The sequence below is a fragment of the Galeopterus variegatus genome, unplaced genomic scaffold (assembly GCF_000696425.1).
Source record: "Galeopterus variegatus unplaced genomic scaffold, G_variegatus-3.0.2 Scaffold3, whole genome shotgun sequence".
Lineage (NCBI taxonomy): Eukaryota > Metazoa > Chordata > Mammalia > Dermoptera > Cynocephalidae > Galeopterus > Galeopterus variegatus.
Window position 1 is genome coordinate 765,979 of NW_007726114.1, and position 19,482 is coordinate 785,460.

Genomic DNA, 19,482 nt, shown 5'->3' on the forward strand with positions numbered 1-19,482 from the left:
ATCTGCACTTTAAAAAGGCTCCCCAGGTAGTTTTGATGAGTGGGCTTTGAGGAGGAAAAGAGTAAATTCATACAAGGTGAGACTTCTGATTATTGTAAAGATACAGGGCCTCATCCCTTCTTCCGGGCATGCCTGTCTCAGGTGCCTTGCTGGGAACAGGAGACAATCCTGGCTGCTTGCCTCCTCCAGGAAAAACAGAGATTGCACAAGGCCTCCCGGACACTCTGTAGGAAGATGTTCGTCTATAGACAGTGGCATGGCTGCTCTGGGAACTGGACAGATTAACTAAGAGAGATTCACACAAAAGGATTTAGTCTCAACTCAAAGACTTTAATATACATTATACTCTTGGAAAAAGATCTACAAGGAAACAAAGGGAACCAAAAGTCTTAACCAGCAGGGATTCTCATTCAAAAACCTAGTGTAACCCCTGCCTTGGAAAAGGGTGGCACAGGGACTGTGATCATAGTACAACAGTTTGAGGTCAGGATGGCAGGGCCCGTGTGCCTGTCTAGAGATGGAACTCTGCCCACACAGCATGATGGGCATGCCCTCAGGACTCCTGGGAAACCAGAAGCACCACTACTCCGGTGACTGACAATTCCATAGCAGGGCTGGGAAGATTTAGGTTAACCAGGTCATCTCCAGCACTCAGAAGAAAAGGCACAAAAACTTCAACAGGGCCTAAGAAGCCTACTCAGGGCTTTCTTTTTGCTGTTGAATTTCCAGGTCATCAGAAACAGTCATAGTGGCTCTGGTGAGGAATTGGGACTTGTGGGAGGGTTGCCAGGTCCCACTTCTGGGTCTGAGGCCTCAGAATGAAAAAGATGGGAGGTGACAGTACCAGCAAGGCCCCTGAGGTCAGGGCCACACCACTCCTAAGAGATTACCCACTGGGGCCTCTGAACAGAATGGGATAGAGATGGAGAAAGCTACCGCTGACCACTTGTCAGACAACCCAACTGTCTTCCTTGTTTCCCCCTTCCCAATCTGGGACTCCAGAGAGGTCACAGCCTGAGTTTCCCATCCATGTACTGCCATTCAACAAGGGGCAGGCAGAAATTCTGGCTCATCTCTCCCTCACTCTCAATTTAACATCAAAAAAGTCACAACTGACATCTTACAACCCCCGGGCAGTCCAGGGTTTCTTGTTTTCTAACATCCTATGGAATAAACAATTGGTTCTCTTGGACCTTTGCTTCAATTTCTTCTCATCAGAAGGAATTTGGTTGCTATGGACGCAGATCTCTCCCAGAAGCTTCTGTTTGAAATTCAGTCAGGTAAGCACCAAGGCCAGGCTGACAGGGAACCCCCAAATGTGCCTTCAGGATGGATACAACCTCTTTGGCAAAGAGGAAACTTATTTATTGGTGGAGGGAATTCTGGCTCCATCTCTGTAGAACCCAGCAGGATGATTGCCCTGGAGGGTCCCAGGATAGGATAGGTGAATGGACAGGCCAGGACTGCAGCTATGTGGGAAGGGGCCTGTCATGGCTGAGAGCGCTCTGCGAGTTAGCCAGTCTCAATGTCCTCAGGGAGCTCCACCACCACTGGGGCACAGTCCTCAGGCTCCGTGGCAAAGTCCCACCGGAACTTCTTGGTCAGGTGAGCTTGAAACTTTTCAGCTTTCTTCCTTAGCGTGGCATCTACGGCAACACTGCAGGCGGAGGAAAAGAAAACCTACAGAGAATAGAGGATAAGTCACTCCTAGAACACAGAGGGGGCCAAGAAAGCTGTGGAAATTTCCTCATGGTGTTCAGCTCTCTGGGGCGGGTGGATCAGCTGCTACTGGCACAGGCCCAGGACACCTGCTATGCTCCCCTTAAACCAAGAAAGAAGATCCAAACCCTGCTGAGATACTGGAGCAGGATTAGAATGGAAAATAACTATCCTGGGCAGAGATGCCCCATGGACAGTAAGACCAGTGGGGGCCATCACCCTGGCCCTGCACCCTGGGGAATCTACTAGGGACCTGGGCAGTCACTCGGAGGAAGAGGTAGTAACTACACCGGCTGGTGCTAAGAAAGGCTTGGAGGGGCTTATGAGCCCCTGCATCCCATCAAGTCCCAGGCCCTAAGCCAATGAGGCTAAATTGCTCCTCTAATCTTCTAAATGGGCCATAGGCTGCCATGGCTGTCTTAAAAGCTGTCTTTGATATTCACTTTTTTTATATTATCATCTTTTAAAGTTGTGGTAGAATGTACATATTATTTACCACTTTAACAATTTTTAAGTGTTCAGTTTGGTGACATTAAGTCCATTCAAAATGTTGTACAACCACCACCACCAACCATCTTGAGAACATTTTCATCTTCCCCTACTGGAACTCTGTACCCATTAAACAGTAACCCCCCATACTCCCCTCTCTCTAGCCTTTGGCAACCACCATTCTACTTTCTGCCTCTATGAATTTGACTATTAAGATACCTAATAAGAGTGGAACCACACAGTATTTGTTCTTTTGTGACTGGACTGTTTCACTTTCATGTCTTCAAGGTTTATCCAAGTTGTAGCATGTATCAGAATTTCTTTCCTTTTTTAAAATTTATTTTATTTTATTTTTTTAGAAAAGATGACAGGTAAGGGGATCTTAACCCTTGACTTGGTGCTGTCAGCACCACGCTCACCCAGTGAGCTAACAAACCATCCCTATATGGGATCCGAACCCGTGGCCTTGGTGTTATCAGCAGCACCACATTCTCCCGAGTGAGCCGGCCCCAGAATTTCTTTCCTTTTTAAGACTGATTAATATTCCATTGTATGGACATACAGGTTGAGCATCCCTTATCTGAAATGCTTGGGACCAGAAGTGTTTCAGATTTCAGTTTTTAGATTTTGGAATATCATGGGAATGAGACCCAAGTCAACTGCAGCTAAAGGGGGCTGGGAGGGTCTTTTTTTCCTTGGGGACACTGACATGACTGTGTGTTGTGTGCCTGTGTTTTGAGTGCAACCCATCACATGAGGTCATGTTAAGTGCTCAAAGTTGCAGATTTTGGATTTTTGGATTAGGGATGCTCAACTTGTACCCATTTTGCTTATCCATTCATACATCCTTCACCATTTGGGTTTGCTTTGGACTGATGTCCCCCCAAAACTTAAGTCCCCACTGTGACAGGGTAAAGAGGGTGGGAAATCCTATTGTGGTAATTGAAAGGTGGGACCTTAGTGATTAAGAGGTGATTAAGTTGATGGTTTAAGGTGGCCGTGGGCACAGTCCTGAGGGCTTTAAAAGGAGAGCACATGAGGAGTTCCCTCTTTCTGCTCTAAAGCCATTGTCTGCCATGTGAGACCCTTGTATTACTATAAAGCCACCACCAAAAAGACCCTCACCAGATGTGTTCCCTGGATTTTGGACTTCCCAGCCTCTGAAACTGTAAGCAATAAATTTCATTTTCTTATAAATTACCCAGTTCCAGGTATTTTGTTATAAGCAACAGAAATGGACTAATATGGAAAATTGGTAACAGAGAAGTGGCGTGCTGCTTATAACAAATACTTGAAAATGTGGAAGTGGCTTTGGAATGGGGTGTTGAGGAGAGGCTGGAAGAATCTGAAGGAGCAGGCTAGAAAAAGCCTCACTGCTGGTGAAAGTTTAGAAACCAAGAAAACCAGGGAAAGTTTGGAACTTCTTAGAAACTGGTTAAGTGGTGGTGAGCAGAATGCTGACAGAAATATGGACAATAAAGGCCATTTTGAGAAGATCTCAGATGTAAATGAGAAGGGACTTACTGGAAACTGGGGCAAAGATCACCCTTGCTATCAACTGGCTAGGAACCTGGCCTCATTCTATTCATGCCCCAAAGTTTTATGGAATGTGGAACTTAAAGATGCTGAACCAGGGTATTTGGTAGAAGAAATTTCTAAGCAGCAAAGCATTCAGGAAGCTGTACTGCTACTTGTAATAGCCTATACTGAGTTATGGTGGTAAAGGCATGACATAAAGCCAGAATTTATAATTAAAAGGAAAGGAGAGCGTAAAGATTTGGAACATTTGGAGCCTGGCCATGTGGTAGAGAAGCAGAGAGCATTTTCAGGAGAACAATTCAATGGCGTAGCTCAGCAACTGTTTGCTAAGGAGATTAGTACAGAAGGAAAGGGATTATCAAGAGAAGGGAAAAAAGACCTTGAAGGCATTTCAGAGATCTTGGAGGCTGTGTCTTCCATTACAGGCCCAGGGGCCTAGGGAGACAGAATGGTCTTGGGAACAGGCCTGAGGAGCCCTCCTCAAGCTCATTGCCCAGGGTCACCTCAAGATGCTGCTTTGCACATCAGTACCCCAGCTGCTTTGGCTGCTCCAGCTTTGACTAAATTGGCCCCAGCTGTGGCTGGACCTGCAGCTTTGGAAAGTACAAGTTGGAAGCCTTGGCAGCATCCACATAGCGTTAAGTCTGCAGACTCGCAGAATGCCAGAGCTGTGGAGGCTTGGGAGCTTCCACCCCAATTTGAAAGGAAAAGCCTGGGGGCCCAGGAAGAGATCTGTCACAGTGGAGGATTCATCACAGACAGTCTTCACTAGAGCAATGCTGAAAAGTACAGGGTCAGAGTTGCAGCAGAGAAACCCCATCAGAGCTATGCCTAGTGGAGCCACAAGAGAGGGACCACCATGGAGACTTCAGACTTGCGGTGCTACCAGTGTGCAGCTCCAGCCTGCAAGAGCTGAAGCATAGCCTCAGACCAGGAAAGCCATAGAAGCAGAGCTGCCTGAGGACTTGGGGACCCAACCCTTGCACCAGTGTATGGAGGACATCAAACATGGAGTCAAGGTACATGATTCCCCAGCTCTGAAGTACAATGCCTGTCCTGCTGGAGTTCAGACTTGTTTGGGACCTATTTTACACTTTTCTTTTGGCCTACTTCTCCCTTTTTGAATGGGAATATGTACCCTATGCTTGTCCCACCATTGTATCTTGGAAGTAGATAACGGGTTTTGATTTCACAGATGGGACCCTGAGACTGTGGAATTTTGAGTTGAAATGAGACTTTGGGGCTATGGAGATGAAATGAATGTATTTGTATGTGAAAAAACATGAGTTTTGGGTGGTTAGTGGCAGAATGCTGTGGATTGATTTCCCTTCCAAAACTTTGTCCCCACTGTGACAGTATAGAGAGGGTGGGAAATCCTAATGTAGTAATTGGAAGGTGGGGCCTTGGTGATGAGGAGGTGATTAAGCTGATGGTTTAATGGTGGCCATGGGCATGGTTCTGAGGGCTTTAAAAGAAGAGTGCATGAGAAGCTCGGTTTCTCTGCTGTAAAGCCATTTTCTGTCATGTGAGACCCTGCATTGCTATAAAACCACAACCAAGAAGACCCTCACCAGATGCATCCCCTGGACTTTGGACTTCCCAGCCTCTGAAACTGTAAGCAATAAACTTTTTCTTATAAATCACTCAGTTCCAGGTACTTTGTTATAAGCAACAGAAATGGATGAATACAGAGTTCTTTCTACCTTTTGGCTATTATGAATAATGCTGCTATAAACATGGGTGTACAAAACTCTTAGCATCTCTGCTTTCAGTTCTTCAGGTATAGACACAGAAGTAGAACTGCTGGATCATATGGTAACTCTATGTTTAATTTTTTGAGGAGCTGCCACACTGTTTCAAAGCAGCTACACCATTTGAAATTCCCATCAGCAATGAACAAAGGTTCCAAGTTCTCCACATCCTTGCCAACACCCTTTTTTTTTTTTAATAATAGCCATTCTAATGGGTATGAGGTAGTATCTCATTGTAGTTTAGAACTGCATTTCCCTAAAGATTAGTGATGTTGAGCATCTTTTCATGTGCTATTGCCACTTATATATCTTCTCTGTTGAAATTTCTATTCAAGTCCTTTGCCCATTTTTTAATTTTTAAAAAATTTTTATTATTGTTGATGAGTTGTAGGAGTTCTCTATATATTCTAGATATTAATTCTGTATTTTGATATTCTTATGATTTCAGTTTCATGCAAAACAAACAAGGTTGGAGGGCAGAACATTTTCCACATCTGAAACCCCATTCCAGAATGTCTGGATCCTGATCCCTTCTAAGAATAACTGCAAACCTATTACTCCATCCTATACTATTTTACTGTTTTCAGAGAAGTTTCAGAGTACCCAACTGGATCCTCACAATGCCCTAGGAAGACACACTAGACTGACTACTTTAAGGAAATGGAGGCTGAGAGGAGTTACATGACTGGAACTAAATTATCCAAAAGGGAAGGAATGGTTTTTCCCAGACTGCCATCTGCTACCCTACAGGATTGCCCCACAGACATTGGAGCATGGGGCTGGCAGAAGCTCTTGGATCCACATCACCTTTGTGACACAGCTGGCCCTCAGACCTCCATGGAAGGATTCTAGGCTCTGGGGGACTTGACCTGACAAAGGCAACAGGCATCCACTGCAGCTAATTCTGGGCACAATACCCCTCCCACCTGCTTCTCTACTTTTTCTGTTAGCACTTTCAGTTGTTTGGAGCCATTCTGTTGGAGTGGCAGCAGTGGTAGCAGAGGCAGAAGGGATGGGGGCAAGGGGGAGTAAGGTACAAAACTTGGCTTCATTAACTTGGGAATCAGCAAAATACAGAAGTGGGAAGCACAGCCACAACAAAATGCCAGATCAATAAATAATTAGAGGAGCTGTGTGATTTCGGTGGTGAGAGGGCAGCAAGGAAGCCAGTGGTTGACCTGTGTATAGGCAGCTAATGGAGTCTACCATGGAGTACAGTTGAACTCTGGGGAGGGACCCAGTTTGGGCAGCAGAGAAGCCTTCTTTCAAACAGTATGAGCTCTGGAGGCCATACACACCCCTGGGGCTGTCTCCAGAGGTCATGGGGAGCCTGCTGGGCTGAATGAGCAAAAGCCTCTTCCTGTTCCCCTTCTTCACACAGTAAATTGTACTATTCTCTATGCAGCCCCTCCTGTCCAGCCATGTTGAGCCCAAACATGCTCGACTGCCTCCTCTGTGCCTCTATGCACACATGCTTTTCCTTCTGCTTTTGACACCCTTCCACCTCCTGTTTTCTCCTCCTTCACCTAACAAATTTTTACTAGTGACTTACGCTCAGCTCAGACATCACATCCTTTAGTATGTCTTCCCAGATCAAGAATGGAACAGGTGCTCCTCTGTGCTCCCCAAGCACCCAGGGTTACCTCGATCATTGCCTCAATCTCGGTAAGGTAACAGACCATTTATTGCTGATCTCGTCCAAGAGACCAGGAGCAACTCCAAAGCAGTGATTCCTTCATACCTGCATTCCACACTCTTGGCACAGTCTGACACATAAAAAGGATTCATTAGATGTTTAATAAACAGAAGAATAAAGACGACCACAGGGGCCGGCCTGTGGCTCACTCGGGAGAGTGTGGTGCTCATAACACCAAGGTCATGGGTTCGGATCCCATATAGGGATGGCCGGTTAGCTCACTGGGTGAGTGTGGTGCTGACAACACCAAGTCAAGGGTTAAGATCCCCCCACCGGTCATCTTTAAAAAAAAAAAAAGACCACCACAGGTTCAATGAAAATCCATTTTTGGTTCAATTTTGTACAGTGTTTGGCACCAAATAACTGCTCAATAATTATACGATGGTGCTGGAGAGAATAAGAGACTCATCCTAGGAAGGAGGTGCCTTATTCACTAGGCCCTTGAAGGCAGCTGTCTCATAAGCCATGTCCTTGTGACATGCCTCTTATAAAGGAATAGGCTGAAGTGAACTGCTCCAATCTCTGTTCCCCAAGCACTGTGCCTAAACCTCCCTTATGGCATTTCTCACACTGTGCTTGCATCACAGCCATCTGCGCGCCCTTGAAGGCAGCTGTCTCATAAGCCATGTCCTTGTGACATGCCTCTTATAAAGGAATAGGCTGAAGTGAACTGCTCCAACCTCTGTTCCCCAAGCACTGTGCCTAAACCTCCCTTATGGCATTTCTCACACTGTGCTTGCATCACAGCCATCTGCGCCCCTTAAGAGTAGGGAAGGGGTCCTAATTACCACCACATCCCACACAGCATATCGCCCAGGGCCTGGCTCAGAGTGCTCACAGGATGCTCACTGAATGACATGAGTGAGAGAGAGGCACTGTCCTTCATTTGGCAATGGCCAGCAGTGAGAAACTAGAACAAGCTGGGCTCACACTCATCCCCTGTCCTCCCCATCCACCTCTCAAACAGTGCTTGGGAGTAAAATCAACTAGAGGCAGGTACGACAAAGCATTCAGTCTAAAAAATAAGGCTTCTAATTTGAAAAGTGCATTGTCCTTTTAAAAGAACTCGTCGATTTAATCTTTACTGCAAACTTGGGAGGTAGGAAACAGGAAATTACTGTTCCCATCATATAGACGAAGACACGAGGTGTGCTGCATCACGCAGTGGTAAGTGCTGAGCAAGACCCAGTCCAAGCAGGGATAACTCAACATAATTCTTTTCCCTACCCAGCCCTTCTTCTGTCTTGACAGAGACTTAATACACCCTTGATATTTATTTTTCAGCATCGCCTTGTGGGGAGCCATGGTGCTTCTGGAACTGTCTCCTCTGTAGGCCTCCAGGACCCAGGGTGCAGACCTGGCTGACTTTTAAAAAAATCAACTTTAAGGGCTGGCTCGTGGCTCACTTGGGAGAGTGCAGTGCTGATAACACCAAGGCCGCGGGTTCGGATCCTACATAGGGATGGCCAGTTGGCTCAATGGCTGAGTGTGGTGCTGACAACACTAAGCTAAAGGTTGAGATCCCCTTACTGGTCATCTTTATGTAAAAAAAAAAAAAAAAAATCAACTTTACTGAGGTGTACTTTACATGCATTTAAATTCACCCATTTTAAGTGTTCAATTTGTTTGGACAAATATGAGAGTGCTTCAAAAAGTTCACAGAAAAATGTCTTTTGGTATCCAGTTCTGAGTTTGAGGGCCCATATAGATCTGTGTAACCATCATCACAATTGGGACACTAAACAGTTCTATCACTCCAAAAAACTCCCTAGTGTTGCCCCTTAGCAGTCAGACCCTCCCCTCACACCTAGCCCCTGGCATCCACTGATCTATTTTTGATCCTAGTTTCATTAACTTGGTATTTTAAAAAACTCCTCAGCAGATTAATCCTGGATATTTAAAAAGTACTTTTGAAATAGGATAACATATTGCAAACAAATGCATTTATCTAAAACAAAAAGCAAATCCATTTGGTGTGTTTCTTCAAATACATAAAAAAGTATTAACAGTTTGATCAGTAAGTCTGTGTATTATAAAATTTTAGATTACTTTAGTCATAAATGTGAAAGTTCTTTTTAATCCAAGTTAAATAAAATGAGTTTAGTCAGGTCACCTTGAGAAATTCAAAATATCAAGACAGGCGGCTAAGTCACCATCTTATCCTATTTTTTGGCTAGAACAAAAAGATATTTCCTAATTTTTTCAATTCTCAAATGATTATTCAATTTAGAATAAAAGTAGCCAGAGGCAGAACATTTCCACTTGCACTAGAAGAAAGTGATGTTAAAAGCAAGACTATCACTTCCCAACATTGTCCAGGAAGGTGAAAAGCAGCAGAAATCATGTCTTCTGAGGTGAGTTTGAAGAATTTGGCATGTCTCATCTAGAGCTCTAATCGAAAGTAGCCAGAGGCAGAACATTTTATTTCCACTTGCACTAGAAGAAAGTGATGTTAAAAGCAAGACTATCACTTCCCAACATTGTCCAGGAAGGTGAAAAGCAGTAGAAATCATGTCTTCTGAGGTGAGTTTGAAGAATTTGGCATGTCTCATCTAGAGCTCTAATCACATATGGAGCCCACCATAGGTTTCAGAATTCAATGCTCAGCCTTGCCATCTATTAGCTCTGATGATTTTGGGCAAAACAATGTGACCTTCTTGAGCTTGTTTCCTCATCTGCACAGTGGAATTATATATCTAACTTCCATCGTTGTCATGAGGACTAAATGAGACAATGCACATTAAGCATGCAACAGTGACAGCTGATGCTAGGAGGTGTAGGAGTAGGTGTGTAAATTATCATAGCTGGTGTTAGGAAAAAATACTATAGACATCATTGCTGGAGTCAGTGTTTTCCCTCAAGAGTTAAAGATGGACACTGGCATTGAGAATACTGGCAAGAAATGAACCTGGAAAGCATATATGGCCTATTGTGACCAAAAGTACTTTAAAAAACAGGTTACATGACTATATGCCTAAGTGCTATGCAATCAGCAATAAGAATCCTTATTTTGTTCATAACTCACTCTCTAACATACTATTAAATTCAGATTATCCTTTCGTTGGTTTTAAACAAATTATGGTGGCTTAAGTTGCTTTAAATAAAAGAAAAAACTGTGTCTATTTTTGTAAAACAAATAATTTTTATTCAAGCTAAATCCAAAGGATTTGTAAAAAGCAGTGGCATCTATTCAAAAAGGCCTCATATGGGAAAGTAAAAAAAAAATTAATAGCTGAGGCCATTACGTGGCTGATTTTATCCACGCTAATGTGACTGTCTTTAAGAGCTTACACATACAAACACCAATTCCTCTCCGTGGGTAGTTGCCATTTAAGCTCCTAAGTAAGAAAGCCAGTTCCACTTACTTGACTACCTGGGGGGAGAGCAGGCGGCTGGCAGAGGAAGGCTTTTATAGGCTGATTCATTCAGTCACAAACACCCTAAGTAAGTGCCTCTATGTGGGGGAATGGATTCTCACTGCCAGGATGGCATCAGTGTGACTCTCCATTAAAAAAAAAAAAAAAGCTTTGTAATATCCTCGTCCACACTGCGCCTTTCGAAATCTGTCATTTCTCAAGCTCATGGTCAAATGCCCCTGTTCACATAAAGCCATTCCTGATCCTCTATCTCCTCTAATCTCAAACCCAGTCAGAACTGACCACTCCCTTGAGTGTTCCTAATGCCCTTTGATCAGACTGTTTATATCTATTGTATTAGGGTCATCTCTTTCTTGCACTCCATTATGCACACTATTCATCACACAATAACAAAAGTAAGATAAATGTTATCTTACAAAGTAAGATAAGTGTTAGGCCTTGACTAGGTGTTGAAAATAACCAGAGGAAGAAAAAATAGTACTGTGTAAAAGAAGCCCATTGCTCAGATGGGGAGTCAGGCAGAAAATATATTAATTTCAGCAAGCACAATTTGTGCAACATACTAGTGACAAGTACAAAGTAGGCTAAGAGTATGGAAAGGAGAGAAAGATTAGGGATGGCTTCACAAAGAGGGATGCCTTGAGGGCATGTAGTAGGATAAGAAAGTACATAGGCCGCAGAGGGAAAATCAGGTTCAGTCAAGAAGGCATGAAATGTGGGTGTAAAGTGTCAGTTATGCAAGATGAAAAGGTTCTGGAGATCTGCTGGACGACATTATGCTCGCAGCTAAGAAAACTGTATTGAATACTTAAAAACTGTTAAGAGGGTAGATCTCATGACATGTGTTTTTTAACCACAATTTAAAAAAATTTAGAAAAGAAGGCATGAAACAGCATGGCCTGTCTGAGAAACTGCAAGGAGACCACTGTCGCTGGAGTGATGGGAGAAAAGAGGGAGGTAGGAGAAGCTGGAGAACAGGATAAAAGCCAGATAAGAATGGGTCTTGTGACTAGTGTTTTAACTTTTAATTTTCTAGGCAATGAAGAGCCAAAGAGAACTAGGATCAGAGCTGCATTTTGGAGCAGCAACTCAGGTGGCAGTGTGGATGATGGATGGCCTAATGGGTAAGCAAGGAGGCTGATAAACTCTGATGCAGGCTAGGTGAAACCAAAAGGCCTGGGCTAGGGCAATGGTATTAGGGGCAAGACTGCCTTCTAAAACACTTACTGCTAGTTCTAAGTCAGGAACTCTGCTGTTTTGCTCACAGCTATATTCCCAGGTCTAGAACAGGGCCTTGTATACAGCAGGTGCTCAATAAATACCTGCTAAATTAATAAACAAATCCCTTGAGGGCAGGAACCCTGGCTAATTCATATACGTATTCCTCAATATTTTCAGCAGAATATATACAAAGGATGCTCAAAAACGTGTTGATAATATTTTTTTAAGGGCACGTGTCCTGGATCTTTCCAAATGACATCAAACTTCCTTGGTGAAAAGTCCAATAACAGAATTTTTCCAACCCTCAGCTTTGAACAACCCACCTGGGCATCTAGCAATCCAGCTGGGCACTTTCTGCTTCGTAAATAGTTGCTGTCAACAAAGCCTCAGCAATTAGAGCTCAGCTGTTGGCTGTGCTGACAATGGTCAGGACAGCCAGTGACACTGTGGCCCTCCGGTGTTTGCAGGACAGCATCAACTCACATTGTGAGGGTAGCACATCATTCCCTCTGGCCGCAGCCACTGTCAGAGGCAAGGCTAGGCTGATGCCTCCTCACATTGCCCTGCAACCCACAATCAGTAACTTTGAGGGGATTTTCCCCACAGAGGAAGAATGAAGGGATTTAATTTCTCTGTTATATCAAGAACCAATAAAAGGGCAATTTTGGAATTTTTCTCAGGTGGAATACACCAGGCTCAAGCCATCAGCTTGTCTGACTCCTCCCCACGGTCTGCAAAAGTCCTCCAGCTGCCAGTTTGAAGTCAGCTGCCTGCTCACAGGGACTCTCTAATAGTACACGTTGGTTTTAGGAAAGCATCCTGTACCTCTGAGAAACAGGCCCCTGATGGTGTCTCCACTAATATCAGTAAGAATTCTTTCAGGGATATCCATGTTGCATTCACTGCATAGGGGCATAAGCACAGGTGTTAAGCCAACACTCAGGCCTGGGTACAAATCCTGACTTCCACTTACCAGCTGTGTGACTTTAAGTAGACGATTTAACCTTTCTGAGACTTAGTTTTCTCATTTGTAAAATGAGAATAATACCCCCTGCCATTTAGGATTCCAAAGAAATTAAATGAGGGAACCCATATAACGTAATAGATATGGTGCCTGATACCCAGCAGGCATTGCATGAATGCTTGTTCCTTTCCTTACCCTGGGTGGGAGGAGGAGGTTAGTGAATGGCCACCTTATATGCAGCAGGACTCATGGAAGTCTCACACACAGGGAGAAGAAAGCAGCTCAATGAGAGAGAAAGTATGGAAATTGACAGTTAGCAGATTCTGCATCTTCTATACTTAAGAAAGTTACACAATGTGAATGATAGAGGTTGTCCCAAGTACATAAAGGAAACTAATCTGTTTGCAAAGGGAGGAAAGAGCACAGAATAAAGATTGTAAGTTGTTTGAAGTTTCTTTCCTAATTACCACTCATAATGAAAATTTAATTGCCAAGTTAAAAGCAAATTTCACTTTTTCTGTCAAAGACACTCTGTAGAAACTGGCACGTTTTGTTTGAACAGCAAATCAAAGTTACTTTAATGCTTAAATGAGATCTAAAGAGCTGCAGATGTTTCACTGGGAATAACAAGCTTCAAAACTCTACCCTACTGAGTCGCAGCAACTCACAGCTAGAGGGAGAAAGAAAAGCTGTTTTGAGCTGAGTAACCCAAAGGGACGGAGGGGATTCAAATTCCAAATACCCTAGTGCAGGCACTCTGGCGACAAGGTGGGCAGAGAATGATACAGAGAGAGGGTTTCTTGCTCAGAGGAGTTTACAACTGAGTAGGAGAGAGAGAACCAGGAAACATCCCAAGATTAGGAAACCAAAATTAAGAAAGCTTTGGGTCATGGAAGAATAACCAGAAGCAAAAAGGTAATCTTCCTGAGGGTGCTTTCACGCACCCTTGCCTTCATTCTGATCCACATGAGTGTGAGTCAAAAGACTGCTCACCTGTAAGGTGCTGGTGAGGAAGTTGTCTTGGGAGACAATATCTACAAAGAAGTCAGCAGGGATCTCACCAAGCTGGTGGTACAGGATGGAGATGAGGTTGATGTAGAGGGTGTGGTGCTTCTCCATGGCTGCTTCTGACCGACACAGGAGGTTCAGGAGCTGCTTCCAGTGCTCAAATGCTTCATACACATTCCCCAGCAGGAAACATACGAAGGCAAACTGGAGTTCACCTGAAAGGTGCAAAGAGGAGAAATGATCCCGAGAGAGAGGAGTACCAGTTGACTCTACCCTATGCTATTTACAAGGCCATCAATTCTGCTGGACTTCAGTTACCAGCTAGCCTTTTATCCTTGTCACTTGTGCAGAGCCTAGCATGAGATTTTGCACCTAGCAGGTGTTCAATAAATGTTTACTGAACTGCCATAAATTCAAGCCATGGGAGACCAAACTGTGTCTTTGGATTTCTGTAAAATCAGGCTGCAAGAGAAGAAATATTCTTCGTATTTGCCTTGCACTTTAAAAGTTTACAAAATGTGTCCATGGATATTATGCGAAGCGGATCCCAAACCTGGCTGCCCATTAGAATACTAGGAGAGCTTGGTAAAAGTAAAGCTGCCCAAGCCTCATTCTCAGAGATGCTGGCTGAGGTGAGATGATGGGACCTCAGTATCTGTAGCTCTAACAAGCTCCCCAGGTGATTCTGATGCAGAGAGTCTGCTCCAGGGTCAGGGAAATAATGTATTACACCACCCAACCCTCAGCCCAAATCCAAGAGGTGATCAGGGAAGGTGATATTTACCTCATTTTATAGATGAGGTCAAGGGCTTGCCAGAGGTCACACATCTAATGCTTTGCAATGTGAACAACGGAAAGATAAAACAGATTTTCTATTGGGTGGGAACAGTTCTAGAGTCTCCCAAAAAAGGAAAATTCATGAGTACATATTCCAGGGTTAGCCTACAAGCCAGATTATTTTTGTTTAATCACAGGGCTCTGTGATTTAATCTCCATGAGCAGCTCGGTGGCTAAGAGCATGGGATCTGGAGCCAAACTGCATGGATTCAAATCTTAGCTCTACCATTTAGCAGCTGTGTGACTTTGGGCAAGTTACTTAATCAATTTATGCCTCGATTTCCTTATTTGAGGGCTGTAGTGAAGATTAAATGAATCGATATTACCCTTAAAGCATTTAGAACAATACCTGGCACAAAGTAGCACTGAAAAAATATTAGTTACTAAAACAAATACAAATATATCTTTATATTAGTTACTATTCCCAATTTCCACCAGACGTCTGTCAAACAAAGAGACCTGATGATCCAGAAACCACTGTCCCTGGGCAAGCAACTGGGTTTCTGGTTGCCACAGATATATTGTAGCTGATCACAGACATTCTCTTTGGGTTCAAAGGTGAGTGTAAATTTAATGAGGTATACAAACGTGGGCCATAAAAAGAACAGCTGCACTCAACACCAAATATCTCTTTAAATGCATGGTCATGATTTCTGTCACATCCAGAGACCTGGAAAAACTAGTTCTGTTACTAAATTTGTGGAAATAAGTTTGATTTATGTAAATAGCTATCTGATCTAGATATTTTGGACATGTGACCAATATTTTCAAAATATAGTCAAAGTTTCTCTGTATGATAGAGGTTAATGATTTGCCTCTTTTGTTGGCCTTACCTGGTTAGTAAAACTAAAAATTAGCCTAATTTTTGCTTTTAGGGAATTTATTTAAGTTTATGCATTTCTGACCTCGTCTAAAATTAAATTATGATATCAAAAATAATTTCAAAGAGCTGACATGTAGATTCAAAGTTAATACTGTAATGGACATTTTCACAAGATATATTTTGAAGTGAAATGTTTGAGAGGTAGAAAACAAGATTTCTATTCATTTTTAAGCCAGAATTTCAAGAGTTACTTATTACAAGAAAATACTATGTGATGCATTAAGATGCACCCATTAAAATATCCCTTATATCATCAGCTGAGCCAATAATGTAAAAAGTCCTATATCAAATTTCTTACCAACCTTCCAATAGGAAAATATGCAAATTACCTGGACAATTTGTTAAAAAAATATATAAAGTTGTTAAAGATGTGACAAACATTCACTGTCATTAGTACTGAATAAATATAAATAGAAACAAGATGTCATTTTTCAGCCACCCCACTGGAAGAGGCCTTTGCTAAATTACCAACCTTCCAATAGGAAAATATGCAAATTACCTGGACAATTTGTTAAAAAAAAATATAAAGTTGTTAAAGATGTGACAAACATTCACTGTCATTAGTACTGAAGAAATATAAATAGAAACAAGATGTCATTTTTCAGCCACCCCACTGGAAGAGGCCTTTGCTAAACTGCCATGCCCAAAGCTGTCAAAGGTGATGGGCAACACCTCCTGGATGCAAAACCTCCTCCTGGCAACATGCACACTCTGATCTAACAATTCTAACCCTAAACACACGTGTCAGTACACTCAAGAATGTCCATTAGATGATGTTTATAACAGGGAAAAATAGAAACATCTTAAAGGTCCATCGATAGAACTGGTTCAATAATTATGGAACACTACACAGCCACTAAAAAGGAGTGACAGTTTCAGTGACATGGAAAAATGTTTATATTAAAGCAGATGACAAAAACAAACAGCAAAAAGAAAAAAACCAAAAAAACAAAAAAGAAAGCAGATTAGAAAATAAAATACTATAATCCTGCTTTCTGTAAAAAATCATATATACACATAAACACATATAATTGAATTTTTAAAACACTAAAAGTAAATACATAGAAACAGAAGGAAAAAAGATTTAAAGAAATATTTCTAGGGGGTGGAATTTGACGTGAAGTCTAGTTTTTCTTCTATGATTAATATATATTATTTTGTAATAACGGGGAAAAGCAATAATAAAAAATGTAACAATTGGGGGAAAAAATCACTGTCCTGTTCTAAGCCAATAGAGAAACCAACATCATGACAGAGTCAGCCGCAAACTAAGGAAGCAGGTGGGAGGCTACTAGGAACACAAGTCTGGCCTCGGAACCTGAATCTCTGGACTCTGGTTGCAGTTCAAACACTCAGTTGGCCAAATCTTTTCTCTCTCTAGGGCTGGGCCATATCAGTGGTTACCAAACACAGGATTATCTGTACCAGGTTCACCTAGGATGCTTGTTTATTACATATACAGACAGACAAATTGCTGAAGTCCCACTCCAGGGCTCTTGAATCAAAATCTCCAGGGGTAAGGGTAAAGATATGTCTGTATCTTTAATGAGTATACTGGGTGAGTCTGCCTTCTAGCCAGGTTTAGTAACCACTGGAACAAATAACCCAAGATGTATTCCCTATTTTAAAACACCCATACTAATATCCTCCCCACTTCCAAAGAGCTTGTTCCTTCTCACCAAGCACATCCTGGGGGCTGCTGGGGAACTTGCTGAGCACAGTCTCCAGGGCATAGCTCAGGTCCATGCTATGTCTGGTTATCTCTGCTGGTGTGGCACCTTCTGGGTACATCTGTGTGGGCAGCTCTGAAAAGCGGATCTCTGTCCCAGCTCGGGGCTTCATTTCAGGCAGCCGTGCCAGGCCCTCTTGGTAGCTTTTGCACTCAGTGCCACAGCGGGGTAGATTCTGCTCCTCCCGGTCCTTGGTGTGCTTCATGGAGAGCACAGGCAGCACATCTGAGAACGCACAGATCTGCCGGCTCTCGGGCTGCAGCTTCTCCATTGTGGCCTCACTGATGAAGTTGGTGAGTGAGATCCACTTCTTGAGCATGGCATATGGGTAAGGTCCCAGGAACTGGTCCAGCTCCTGGAGATTGGCCCTCATGGCTTCTACCTCAGCCTCTGGGGCTGGAGACAGGTCTATCTCTTCCTGGACTGCATTCCAGCGCAGGACCATCAAGCCCCGCTGCTGTAGGCTAAGGAAGAAGCCCATACGAGGGCCCAACTCCCTGGGATTGGCCTTGTCCACAGAGCTGTAGTGGAGGAAGTGGATACCTGGGGGGATCATCTTCACACCCCGGAACTTGGGTCCCACCTCCCAGGAGTTGTAGTCAATGCCAAACTCTGTCCCCTTTGGCATGTTCAAGATGACCACAGTGGCCCCTTCAAAGAAGAGGCGCTTGGCTAGCTCAGGATCCATCTGCATGGCAGCCATGTGGGGCCAGTGGTAGGTGACCAAAAGGAGAACCCTTCTTCCTTGCCTTCCAGAACAGCTGAAAAAGAAAGAAATCAGAGTTAATCAGAACTTGTGGAAGGATGCTTCATTTGTTGAGCATTCTCTATGTGCCAGATATTGAATTAGATTCCTAACATAATTATCTCCCTTAATCCTCACCACAACCTTGCATCATTTTACAGATAAAGAAAATGAGGATCAGAGAAGATTTTTATATTTTGGTTTAACAAGCAAGAGCACTCACTTCACAGCTGGAAAGACATGAGTTAAAGAAAAGTGACATGCTCAAGGGCACACAAAGACCCAAATTAGAATCTGGGTACCCTGCCCTTCAGGCCAGTATTCTTTCCACTGCCCATTCTTAGTATCTGCTCTCACATCTCTTTCTCACAACGGAGGATGAGGATGGAAAAAGCCTGGGTGGTTCATTCTAATCTAAAACTACGGCTAAATCATCTTAAACTATCATTCTGCCTAAAACCTATCGCTGGAGAGTGCCAGAAGATTTGGGAAGAATGATTAAATCAAGTGCATACCTAGTTTCCCATAAGGCTCAGGGAAGGCCCAGAAATGGACAGAAGGTAGAAAGTGGGGGTTCAGCATCTAAAATTCACAAAAGGCTAGGGGAGTGGGGAGCTTTTCAATGACAAATCCCTCTTCTTTTACTCATAACAAACCTAAACTCCAGGGAGTAAAACAACTTCCCAAAGTGCCCACAATCAGTGGCAGCTCTGAACCATTCATCCAGAATGGATTTAGGTGGCAGGGCTGGCCTAGGATCAGTATTTTGAAGAGAAAGAGTTTAGAACACGTATTTTTACCTACCTCTGAATTATCCATAGGAACACACTGATAAAACTTCTACAGGCAGACACTGCCTCTGTGGTATTTGTAAAAATGGTTCCAATGTGAACTAATTTAAACCAAACAATTATCTAACCTTCTAGTCCTAAGACATCTATCTATGCCATTCAACAAATAGTCACTGAGTGCCTGATTTGTGCCAAGATCTTTGCCAGGGCCCAAAAGAAGCATCCACAGGATAAGACAGTCACTGCCCTCAAGGCACTTCCAATATAGCTGGATTTACAAACAAGACCCCCAAAATTCACAAACAGAAAAAACAGCTGCCTGTTTGTTTACTCTTTTTATTTTAAACAAATAAAACACTGAAGAGAGGAAGACCAATCCTTTTCCAAAAACATTAAGAGCATATTTTATCTTCTTTACCCAGAAACTGCTACAAATGACTTTCACTCTAAATCAGCATTTTTTTTCAAACTGCAAGTCACAGCCCATTAATGGGTTAAGAAATCAATTTTGAAGGTCTCAACTAGCATTATTTATTTCAAATAAAAAGAACATAGGGCCGGCCCGGTGGCGCACTGCTGTAGTGCGCCGCTTGGGAAGTGCGGTGGCGCTCCCGCCGAGGGTTTGGATCCCACGTGAGCGAGGGGCGGGAGCAACGCCGAGGGTTGCGATCCCTTGCCAGTCACGAAAAAAGACAAAAAAAAGGAAAAAAAAAAAAAAAAAAAAAAAAAAAA

At 43.1% G+C, this 19,482-nt stretch overlaps 1 protein-coding gene across 1 annotated transcript in view; it reads right to left on the reverse strand.

Annotated features, from left to right (window-relative positions):
• Positions 1 to 309: 309 nt before the first annotated feature.
• The window catches only part of AAR2 (AAR2 splicing factor homolog (S. cerevisiae)), a 20,988-nt gene continuing 1,815 nt past the window's right edge, over positions 310 to 19,482 (reverse strand). The window contains exons 3-5 of the mRNA XM_008568842.1: positions 17,164 to 17,975; positions 13,750 to 13,979; positions 310 to 1,680 (exon numbers count right to left, since the gene is read on the reverse strand). Of these exons, the coding sequence (XP_008567064.1) occupies positions 1,513 to 1,680; positions 13,750 to 13,979; positions 17,164 to 17,917 (1,152 nt within the window). The 5' untranslated portion in view covers positions 17,918 to 17,975 and the 3' untranslated portion in view covers positions 310 to 1,512. The remainder of the gene's footprint in view (positions 1,681 to 13,749; positions 13,980 to 17,163; positions 17,976 to 19,482) is intronic.